The 12,218-nt window shown below is 29.7% G+C and overlaps 2 protein-coding genes across 2 annotated transcripts; one reads left to right on the plus strand and one right to left on the minus strand.

Moving 5' to 3' along the window:
• Positions 1-3,392: 3,392 nt before the first annotated feature.
• LOC108872255 lies at positions 3,393-6,458 on the plus strand. Its single transcript, XM_018659661.2, has 2 exons — positions 3,393-3,425; positions 3,766-6,458. The coding sequence occupies exons 1-2, from the start codon at positions 3,393-3,395 to the stop codon at positions 4,003-4,005; spliced, it is 273 nt and encodes a 90-aa protein (XP_018515177.1). The 3' UTR covers positions 4,006-6,458.
• On the minus strand, positions 6,275-8,967 carry LOC103875356 (transcription factor AIG1). The gene is made up of 3 exons (XM_009153870.3): positions 8,081-8,967; positions 7,428-8,050; positions 6,275-7,126 (listed from the first exon to the last, which is right to left on the minus strand). Exons 2-3 carry the CDS (start codon positions 7,905-7,907, stop codon positions 6,599-6,601), a joined length of 1,008 nt encoding a protein of 335 aa, XP_009152118.1. The 5' UTR covers positions 7,908-8,050; positions 8,081-8,967; the 3' UTR covers positions 6,275-6,598.
• Between the last annotated feature and the right edge of the window lie 3,251 nt (positions 8,968-12,218).

A 12,218-nucleotide genomic window follows, 5' to 3' on the forward strand; every position in this document is an offset into this window, starting at 1 on the left:
GATATTAACCACTCTAACTTTCAACGTGAGAGTTTTATTGCAAAAATTTACTTCACAAATAATAGTATAGATTATATAATTAAAAAAAATTGTTTGATTGATATTTAATTATATAATTTATGTTTTTAACGTTTTACTAAAATACTTTTTTCAGATAACAATACAATATATATATAGAAATTATCTTTTAAAATTATATTTTTAGATTTTGGATAATTCAACATTTCTGTTTTTAATTATATAATTAATAATTTTATATAATTAATATTTAGTTATAGAATTTATGTTTTTAACTTTTTACTTAAAAGACTTTTTCAGATAACAATAGAATATATACATAAGTTATCTTTTTTTAAATTATATTTTCAGATTTTGGATAATTCTTACTATTCTTAATAATAATCAATTATCTAATCAAAATCAATTAAAAATTCATTTTTATTTTTTAATTTATTTATACATTTTATTCATTAAGGGTATAAACGATATTAATCACTCTAACTTTCAACGTGAGAGCTTTATTGCAAAAATTTACTTCGTAAATAATAGTATAGATAGATGAGTTTGTGATTAGTGTATCCATCATCCATGCCCGCTTAAGATGAACAAGGGCTCTTAGGCAAACCTTGTTCTAAGGTCCTATAATAAATTATTTTCTTAACGTTGGTAAAAAATATATTTTATAAGTTTTTTACACGAGCATCAAACATGCACATCATTTTATTTGATATTTTAATTAGAATTTGTGGTACTGTGTTTTAATGCTGTCTAAATCTAAATTTTATATATACTAATGAAGATACTGGGTCCTAATATTACTGGAATATTAGGTCTCTAATATTACTAGGTTTGGAGCGGATTAGTCGCACTGATATCGTCCTCATATTAACCCGGCACTGAGTGTATCTGGTTTATTTAGAATTACATTTTCTAATATGTGAATTTGCATTAACCTAATCAAAAGCTAACCGCTTAAACAATTTCAAATGTTCAAATTTTAAGAAGTGGTTTAGCTATACGATAATTAGTTATTAGTCCAATAAATAGTGAATGATTTAAAAAATTTACCCAGCTAAAAAGCTATTTAACCAAAATATAACCAAAGAATTTTTTTTCTGTAAGCAAGTGATCAGTTTCGTTTTAATTAAACTAAAAAAGCCGAATTTCAGTTTATAAACCCAAATGCTTAAAAATATATAAATTATTATGTGAGAGGTACAAGTTTGCATGCTTCGATTCTCCTACTTTTAGTCAAACCAACAACCTCTTCCTAGTTCCAATTATTAGGTAATTGATTTGTAAATAAATTAAAGTTTTAGATAAAATAAATACCCTTCGTTACTTTGTCTAATCATATGTCACGTTAGTGCTCACGTATGAGAGTTCTTAGGGTGAATTTTTTACCGGAATATAAGAGACCGTTTTTTAATTTTTAGCCAAAAAAAACTAAAAATCGGCTCTTAAATAAGATATTTAAGAGTTAGTTTTTAGTTTTTCTTAATTAAAAGTTAAGAGATGGTTTCTTATATTCCGTTAAAAATTTTATTCTAAAAACTTTCATTAATCGTATTGTTACTTGCCAAATTATTTATGATGGAAGACATCTGTGAAGTACGACAAATTTAGTCTATTAAAATATAAAGTGAAGTTCTTTTTAATTAATTGCCTCAAGAACATCTGAAGACTAAAACTGATTGTCAATCAGTGAACCAACCATTCACGTAATATATTAAGGTTTCAAATGGTGACGCTAATAAAAAACGTAAATCAAAACTGATAATACAATCAAAATATCAAATTCAGATCAAGCCGATAATAAAATCAAAGCTATAATGCATATCAACCAAATAATACAAAACAAATATAGATTTATTTATCAAATAAATTTAGTAGTTATCACATTTAATTTAATATTAAAAAAATTAGAAAATTTAAAATTAAATATCTAAACTAAAAAGATAAAGTTTAAGTATAAAAATAAAATATAAATTACCAAATAAGATAAATGAATTCAATAAATTAAATTTTATAAAATATTATAAAATTACAATTTATAAACAAATATTAATTATTTTAGTTATATTACCTATTATCAAGAATAAAAATAAAATATAAATATATATGTTTCTCTATCAGTGTAAATGTTATCTATGATTTTGATATAAACAAAAAGAATTAGACGATATAAAAATAACATGTATAACTATTTATGGAAAATATAATATATAAAATTTGATGTTTCATAAGATTTTTTTTGTGCAATTTATGTTTCATCCATATCATCTGGTTCAACCTTATTATTAATATTTTTAATTTATGTTAAATATTATCAATAACAAGAATAAAATAAACTCTAACATATCTATGTTTATCTATCTAAATATTATATGTAGTATTTAGTGAAGTTATATATTTTTTAGACGATACATTGTTACCGAACATATATAATATCTATTAATATACATAGAAGATAATATATATGTAATATTTCATAAATAAATTCATCAAAATATAATTTATTAAATTAAAAGAAAAGTGAAGTTAAAATAAAGAATTTTGAGAAAATCAAAATTTTTTTGAGAGTGAAAGAAATTAGTTAAGTGATTATATTTTTACGTCTAAATTATTTTTATTCAATGTTGTCTATCAAAGACAATAACATAAAAGTTGATATGATACATTACATGAAAAAAGCCACAACAAGCTCTTTAGAACAATCTTACTCGTTAAAAAATATGATATGACAAATATGAGTACAAGAGAAATCAATGATGAAATCTTGACCGAAATTTGGTTGGATGTTGCCAATGCATTGACATCAGATGATATTTTTTCACGCTTTTTAACGATTGAAGTGCTTTCTGCATTACAACGGGCTGCAATCACCTTCATTGCCTACATGTTAAAAGTTCTCCTGGTAATGATAGATTATTTTATTTGGCTAATACTGTTCTAGAAGAAATCTATTCTGAAAAGTTTAGTCTAAATTCCGTCGAACAATCTGCGATAACCATTACAACGAAAATCAGAGCAAAATGGTTACATCTATGATCTTCCATTGGAGATATAATATTTGGGGTTTCATGGATCCATTAGTTGGTTTCGGTTCCTTGCTAGGGGAGAGAACAGCTTTTAAGGAGGAACCTGTGAGACCTGCACCGATGTCCATTGAAAACCTAAAGCGTATCAATGTCAACTTTGTAGTAATTATTTGAGTCCAAATAGTAATAAGTTATATTAATTGAAGTAGTAAAGGGGTTTGAATGAGAGTCGAGAGAGTTCCGATTGGGTGGTGCGTTGTACATCAAGCAACCAGTCCAACCACAAATATTGTCATTATAACACTAATATTAACTTTTATTGTTTTCACATAATATTATTGTTAATGACAAATGGAAAGCATGAAACTGGGGTCAAAGTGTCAGGTTGGGAGAAACTGAATCTGCATCATTGTCTCATTGATATTCTGTTGTCGGCCAACTTTAACTATACAGTGCCAGCCAATATGTTTATGTACTCATCATCTACACATGTGTATTCATTTATTTTTTGTCACGTTCTTTATACATATTTTTTGATGAACTGAAGAGTTTCATAATCAGAAAACTCGATTCAGTGAATCCTATTTTTCTTTCTACTGATGGATGTTAAGGGCAATGGTCACTAGATTTTTTTTTTTTCTTTCAACAGTCGCTAGAATTTGAATCCTTACGTAGATGATTTAATAAAATCTATTGAGCAGTAAGAAAATCTTGATACATAAAGCTACTGAGGAAGAGACAAATTAAGTTGAACGGTCAAAAAGACAAGAGGATAAGCTCGACCACGTGCGGCGGGCCTACACGACGGACCTACCACCGTCGCCGTCGTGGCCAGAACCATCGACCTCTTCTCTTGTCGCTTTCTCACATCGGGGTCCAACTCTATTTATTTTTATTTCTTTATAAGTTCCAACTCTATTTATTGATGTTCACACAAAGTTGTCTATTTACATTAGCCAATTAAGCTAAACATTCTGTATTCCACTTTTTTTTTCAGTTTTAGATTTGTTTCAAGAATTCAATATCTTGTATATATTTTCAGAACTGTACTACTTAAAGGCTTAAGCTACGTATATATGATATATCGTTCATGGCGGTCAAAACAACGAGTGAAGTAGATCTACCATCTCGTTAGGTTGGTATCATTGTGCCATTTCACAATATTGTCAAAAGGAGCCTGTATATCTTTGTTTCACATGGTATGTTTAAAGTTTAAACTATGAGTTCATTGTTCCGAATAGTGAACAAATAATTCCAATGGTGTATCCAACTGTAATATCACAACTCCAACTAGCTGAAGTATTTTGGGGTCTGTATGTACATGCTTTTCTATTCGACATTATTGGTCCACATAATATTGTATCTACGTACTTCAACACTTGTGGACTTATCTTCAGGTGTGTCTTTCAAACCTGTACATTGATAAAGTGACTACACCTACGGAGGAAGGTTTATTTATATCGGTTTAGTGGTTCGGTTAGATTAGTTGGTTTAATCTCAATTGTACAGCTGACTATATATACATGTAAATGCTCATTTTAATCAATAAGAGATATTTTGATATTATCTTTTTTTCTTCACTCTCAAGGAAGCTTAAACGTAACAGATTAACATTGATTATTGGAACAGAACTTGCATTATCAAACTGTTGTTCTTCAAAACAGAATCTGTTTGGGTCGCCTAGATCCATCAGAATGTTATTAAAGACAAGACCTTCTGGTCAATGAAAGAAAATCAAAGTCAGACTTGGCTCTTCAAACAAATACAAAGACAGAGGGAAACTGCGATCAATTGGCTCAGAGTAATACGTCAGTTTATTTGTCATCCTCTCCACCATCTCTTCCATAATTAAGAATCGCATATCAGCTATGCGACAGTCTCACCCCCTGGAATCGAGCGCTTGCATGCAACTCTGGTTTTCACTCCATTAAAGTTCCGTTCCGACTTTCTCAAGTTTCTTCTTGCGCCAATTTACTCTTCTTTCATTTTGGGTTGGGCCAGAGACACATCAATATATTTCTCTTACTACTTGGGCTTCTAAGGCCAGTTTTGATTTCTAAAAATTCACTAAAGCTATGTAATAGGCCCCCCTATTGTATACTTTTGCCACTTTTATATTTTAAATGCCCCAAATTTAAGAAAAAAAACTGTACATTGATTCTCATATGGCTTTTTCTTGGAAATGCTCATAATTCTTCATGGCTAATAGTTAGGTCATATTGCTACTCCTTATAAGAAGTCAATTAGCTGTTATTTAAAGGTGTTCAAATGGCCTATTAGCTCAGTGGGTTAGACCGTCGTGCTAATGACGTCGTACCTGCATAGGCCAATTATTTTGAATTTACTATTGGGCCTCAGTATATCGACCAGCCCATGTGCTAAAGACGATAATCATGCCCCACCGTTATATTTCAAGGAAAACACATCACTAAACATTTGGCATACAAATTTGTTCATCGAGGCCCATAAAACTCCATACCGTTATTCTTTAAACTTGTAATTCGTAAACCATATTATAACAGAATAAAAATCTGAAAAGGAAAAGAAAATCATAGTGTAATCAAAATAATGTGTAATTCTTTTATTCATGCGAAGAAAGCCTTTAATTTTGTTATATGTTAGGAGTTAGGACTGAGTGAAAACAGAAACTAACAAAAGAAACCTATAGATGCACAAGTTATAAAATCATGACGTGATGTGTTTGTGGTATCAACTGTATATCTGTAGTGATAATAAATAACGTAAGAAGAAGAGAGTATCTGTAACGGTGAAAGAGACAACATTGCAAAGATCCCGAAACTAAAGCTCACAAGAGTTTCTATAAATAGAACAAAGATCTAAGTCTTCACTTCCCACGAAAAAGATTCGATCTACCCCTCTCCATATCACTTGTTATACTAGGTACTCTCTACCTCAATCTGATCTAGGAAATGTAACATTTATTATATATCCTTACATATATGAAGTGAAAGCTGAGTATTCAGTCGATGATAGCAAATATATATTAATGTAGATACTAATATTTATTTAAATTTAAATTTTGATTACGACATTATTTTTATGGTCATCAGAAATTTAGCAAGGGATATGCAAAGAGAATTTTCTGTCATTATAGATTATTATAGATTAGTACATATATAAACGAAACCTCTTATATTAGTAATAATAGAAAAGCAATTGACAATTAGAAAACTATAATGTTAAGTTGCCTATTGTACACATCAAGATCATATATATAATATAATAAAATCTTCTTGATTCCACTCCACTGATACAAACCCCAAACTCTTTACATAACCTATATTAAACAAGACCAGAAAATGTCTTAATTATAGTACAATATATAAACCGAACCCTAAATAAAGGGGTCCTTCATAAGTTAAAACATAGAAGAAGAAACCTAAACCACATTAAAAATATTAAAAAGCCTCAAAACATACTTAATATTAAGACCACCAACCCATGATCCCATTTTGCAAGTCCAATTAACTAACCCTAATTAGTTAATTAATGACTTGATGATCTAAACAATCATTTTATATATGGAGGAATATAAACTAATTGTAAAATCGATTTGCCATCTTACTAGTCCTTTGCCTCTTTATACTCCCTGACGATGATTTCTCCAAGTTATTGTTATCATTATTTTCATCATTATTATTGACACACTTCTCTATAACCGCCTTCAACGCTTCTTCTATCGAACTCACGCGATTATATCTCTTCTCTTCATCATCATGCTCCAAGGCATCGTTACGATATTCGAAACCATCATCTTCATGGTCATCTCGGCTCAAGAAAAGGACGTTCTTGACTCGACCACCTACGGTTGCAATCTCGGCTTTGAGAGTTCGAAGATGAAGAGACTTCAAGGCATTTATGACGTCATGAATGAGGTCAGTCCTGTCTCCGCAGCAAAAGGAAGCTCTTATCACCAAGTTTCCTTCTTCATCGTTGTAAGTCGAATCTACGGTCAGATCATCGGACTCTGTTGGGACTTGACACGTCTCGGTGACCAGTGATGTCTGTCGTTTTAACTCCTTCATGTGTTGGATCACTTCCGCTAGCAAGGAAGCTTTGTCGGTCTAAAGAAAAAATAATCTATATATTAATAATAATGATTATAATCACAAAAAATCACATGTATGAAGTATAGTTACATACCGAAAATATCGTTATGATGTAGTTATTGCTTTTTAAAAATGAGAACTACAACTACTAACTTGAATAAATGTAACATTTGAAAAGTAGATCATTGATTAATTCTAAAATTTTCGTTAATTTCAATTAATTCTCCTTCTATTTTCCAAAACGTGCTTAAATTTCAAAACATCAAAGCCATACTAGAAGGGAAACTGGGAAAGTGTATTAATTATTACAACTTACTTTTGTTGTGTTTGGTAAAATGCTACGCAACTTAGCAAGATGAGTGTTAATTCTCTCTCGCCTTCTTCTCTCGGCTTCACTATGACTCTTTGAAGCAGCCAAAGCCTTGGCATCCATGACTTCTTGTGCACTCATTTTCCCCATATCCTCACCATCAAACCCGAAGGACGAGCCACGACGCATGATGGGTCCAAGAGCTTCGGATAAGATCCTTAGATGGTTCTGATGATGATGATTATCCATGGGAGGAGAGACAAAACCATCAGTATAGTCAAAAGAAGAAGATGAAGAAGCTCTCTTGTTGAAGTAGTGGACCGGGTCAGGATAACGGGTCGGGTTGGATGGGAAATGAGTCGGGTCAAAAGAAGGTAAAGATGACCAGGGGTGGTTTTGTGGATGGAGATGAAGAAGGAACTGGTCTTGATAGTCTTGTAAGTTGTGAAACGTTTGGAGACAGTCTTCTTCTTTCATTGCATACATTTTTTGGTTTTTTTTTTTTTTGGAGCAGAAAGAAAGCTAGAAAGGAGAAAGACAATTGTAGAAGAAGAGACAAAAGGTCACAAACATCTTATTTGATAACACATACACATATATATAGTGCTATATTATGTGTCATTTGATATTTTACTATTACTATTCTGTAAAATAGTTATTTAATATTTAAATATTAATATGAAAGGTCTCTTTTCAAATGAATGAATAATTCATACATGAAAACATCTTCACCAGTTTGTACAATCAGACCGCCATTATCTTCGATAAATACTTTTTTAAAAAAATATTTGATAAATACACATTTGGAGCATATAATTTTTCCCAGAGAAATCTTGTTGATATTTTATGATTTCTTTTACAGTTCTGTAGAATGGCAAAATAGTTCGATGATGCTTTGCGACTCTAATTTTCTTTTTTAGTCTTAAAAATAGCGAATATTAATAAAACAATTTTAACAATGTTTTGTATTACATCAATTCTCAAATTTTGTAACTACACCAATTTGTTTTGTCTAAAAAGTTTTTATATATCAATGTTTCATTATTGTTCAGTGTCCATCATAGTTCATATTGTTTGACAATTTTCATTTTTTCTGATGGGGCCACGATTTTTCTAGTATATTTTTTTTATTATGAATATATAAACATATCTGCAAGTGCTGCACATCTTCTTTACTTTTCTTCTACGACTTCTAAATGGGGAGCTGTCATCATCATGTGGATTTCTCTAATGGATTTTGCTTGCTATGAACAATAGCTAACTATTTTTTTCTAAAAAAAAAAGTTAATAAATTAATTTTGAATATTTTTGATGTTAGTATTGTTAGTAAATCTGTCTACTTTTATACTTCCATATCTATTTTTGGCTCTAAATGCTATAATAGAGAAATTTTTACTCAAACCTATCTATATTTCTTTATTTAAAATAGAGTGATATTTTCACTTCTATATTTAGAAGAAGAAATAGCATTTCTCTATAATAGTGACATTTTTTTTTAATTTACAAAATGGTCATTTAACTATTTACTTTAATATTTATAAGCAAAATATTTTTTTAGTGAAATACACTTTTTTATAAATAGAATTATACATTTTATTTACATAATAATTTTTTAAAGAAATACATAATTTAAATAATATCATAATTTTATGAAATGTTAAAATAAATTGGGTTAATTTTTAACTTTCACAAATAAAATGTATTATTTGTAAATTTTTAAAAGTATATAAAAAATATTTTTTTTCAGAGAAAGAAATAGAGTAATTCATTAGAGACAAAGTTACCTCTATTATATTTTCTCCTATTTTAGAGGAACAAATAGGAGAATACATTGGAGATGGTCTCATAAAAGCATTGTTGCTCATTTTCATCTAAATATAGAAGGACTCTTTTTATACGAGGAATACCATGCCACGACCCTTAATTCTACTAACTATATCAATTTTATTTTTGTTAACCTCGAGATATCTCAGACATATGAAAATAGCAAGACTAATTTTCAATTAGAAATACAATATATCGATGGTCCTTCTCTCTAGATTTCAAATTATAATAAGCTGATATATATAACTTTTATAGAAGTTAAATGTTGTGATCAACTAGACACAATTGATGTCAAAAAATAAAATAAAAATCAACTAGACGCAACTTATATGATTTATTGCAATTTGAGCATGTATTAGGACGAGAATTGTTTTTAAACAAATTAGTCTCAGATGCTCGTGAAAATTCAAGTTGGCGTCAAAAGCATGAAAATAAAAATTACATAAAAATGTAGGTATAAATAGAAAAATTCATAAATTTTTTAAAAATGTTATTGTCAACATTTTTTTGTAAATCATCTTTTCAACATTTTTTTTTTCAAATCATCATTTCAACATATGATTTCCTCTACTAGTGATAAGGATCCTATCCGGGGATGAAACTTCATCTTACATGTGTGGTTTTCGCAGTGTTTGGTCTCGGGATTCTAGTGTCTGACGTTTGGCATAGATAAGCGTCTCTGGTCTATGCTGGAGCTCGGTTGTAATTTTGGTTTGTGCTTCTTACAATTGTGATAGCTGGAAAAGCATGGTTCGAGAGGTTATTATTTTCCTTTTCGGCTTCCATCTTGTCTGTTAGTTTATGGGTTTCTTGCCAGTTCCTTGGTTTAATAATCTTTTGGTTGGGATTGGCTTAGTCGATCTGTGTATATGTTCTCTGCTCTTCTATTTTTCTCTGCTTTCATTTATTTCTGTTCATTATTAATGAAAATCTTTTTAAAAAATTTTCTTTTATTTTTTTTGCTTTTTTTTCTTTGTCCACCTCTCCACTATTTTTGAAAATATCAAGTTATGCGATGATATTTTCACAAAGAGGAGAAGATTAAAGTCGATATATATAATTAATGAATATACTTTGACATGCATTTAAAGGGTGGGAAAGACGAAGAGGACATGATAATTGTTTTCATCAGGTTCTGAAACAACGCCTTAAAAGAATTACATTTGGCTGCTTAATGTCTTGTTGTTTCAGTAGAAAACATATATAGAAACTCAAAAACTAAACTAAGAAATAAAAAAACAAACACTGACCACAGGACACACGGATTGTCGACCGACCAGAGACCAAAAAGAGTTTTACTTTTAATCATTAATAATCCCACTCTTTTTCTTATAGCCAAACCCACTTTCTTTTTCTTTTCTTCCTTCTTTAATCTTATTTTTGGGACAACATTCCTTGTTTAATCTAATCTAATTAATCCAGATTTTCTAAGTTATAGATTTGTCTTAAGTGCACCGGAGAGATTCTCTTTTTCTATTTGATCTACTCGTATATATCAACGAATATCGTATATAGTGATTTACATATATCTTTGATTTTTGATATATACGTATTTATATGTTTTGACCCTTTACAAAAAAAGTTGTTTTTTGATATATACGTATTTATATGTTTTGACCCTTTACAAAAATTTTGTTTTACAGAAATATATTTACAGTGAACTTTTTAAAAAAAATATTGTTTTACCATTCATAAAATTTAATTATTACACAAAGACAATTGCTGAGCTTTACTTGAAAATAATAAATTAGAGTTTTTATATTTTCAATTATTTTCATATATTATGTCAAAATAAACTTAATTAGAAGACAGAAATATCATTTTAGAATAGATGGAGTATATATGGAGATAAAGTAGACATGGAATGTCATAGTGAAATAGCTAAACCAATAAGCCAAACTATATATATTAAGTAATTGATCGTAGTATCATTCTAATTAAATTAGTTATCAGAATGTCTTTATATGGAAAAAGACTTAACGAGTAAGTTCATATGATTTACAAACTATTTATGTCAATAGATACGAAAATTGGTGAAAGAGTATATAATTGGACGACTAAACAAAAATAGGACAGGTAATGAAGCTAGGGTTTGGGGTGGTGGTGGTTGTGCAGGGTGAAGCCCACACGACGTTCAACATTCTGGGTCTCTCCACGCTGTCTTCGTCTTTTGCCTTCTCCAAGAATCTCAAATCATTTTGTCTTTGAATTTACTCGTCTTCTTGTTTTTTTCCAATAATTCTTCTATTTTATCAGTACTTGATTGATTTACAAACATGATTCTTTTCTGTTTTCCAGTGTTGAAACTTGAAACAAACCTCGCTATTATTCTGTCTTCGATAACTTTCTTACATAGGTCCTAGTGAAAAGATATCTAACTAATCTCAGACTTTTTTTTTTGCTAAAATTATATAATTATTATTTCACATCAATCTTCTTAATAAGTAAATAACATTTGTTTAGGATTTGCTAGTCTCAAATGTTTTAAGCATATTTATTAGTTTATTTAACAGGAAGTTTCTTTTCTTTTTGTCTATAAACCTTTAACTGTCAACGCATATAGGAGTTTGTTTGGAAAGTAATTCGAGCAAGCATGGAGTTTTTTTCAGGAGATAATTCTTCGTGGTGAGGTTCCAGTACGAGTTAATTCTAGTATACTAGTAATAGATTCGCACATAGTTATAATGACTTGAATGTGAACAAGTAAGGGCTACAAAGTAAGATAAATCTTTAACTTCATTTCGTTCACCACAGACTGTGCGGGCTGAATGATTCCCAAGGCTCTACATCGGTCTTTTAGTACCGAAGCCATCTTGAAAAGCAAGCTAGCTAATGATGCCACAGCTTCATAGTTCTATGAGCTCGGGTCAAGGAGTACTTGTTTCTAACAAATGAAGATTTTTTTCAACTTCAGCTGCAAATAGATGATGATTTGTTTTTCATGGTTTATGTACATGATCTGGTTAATTTGAT

Source organism: Brassica rapa, chromosome A06 (genome assembly GCF_000309985.2).
Source record: "Brassica rapa cultivar Chiifu-401-42 chromosome A06, CAAS_Brap_v3.01, whole genome shotgun sequence".
Taxonomy (NCBI): Eukaryota; Viridiplantae; Streptophyta; class Magnoliopsida; order Brassicales; family Brassicaceae; genus Brassica; species Brassica rapa.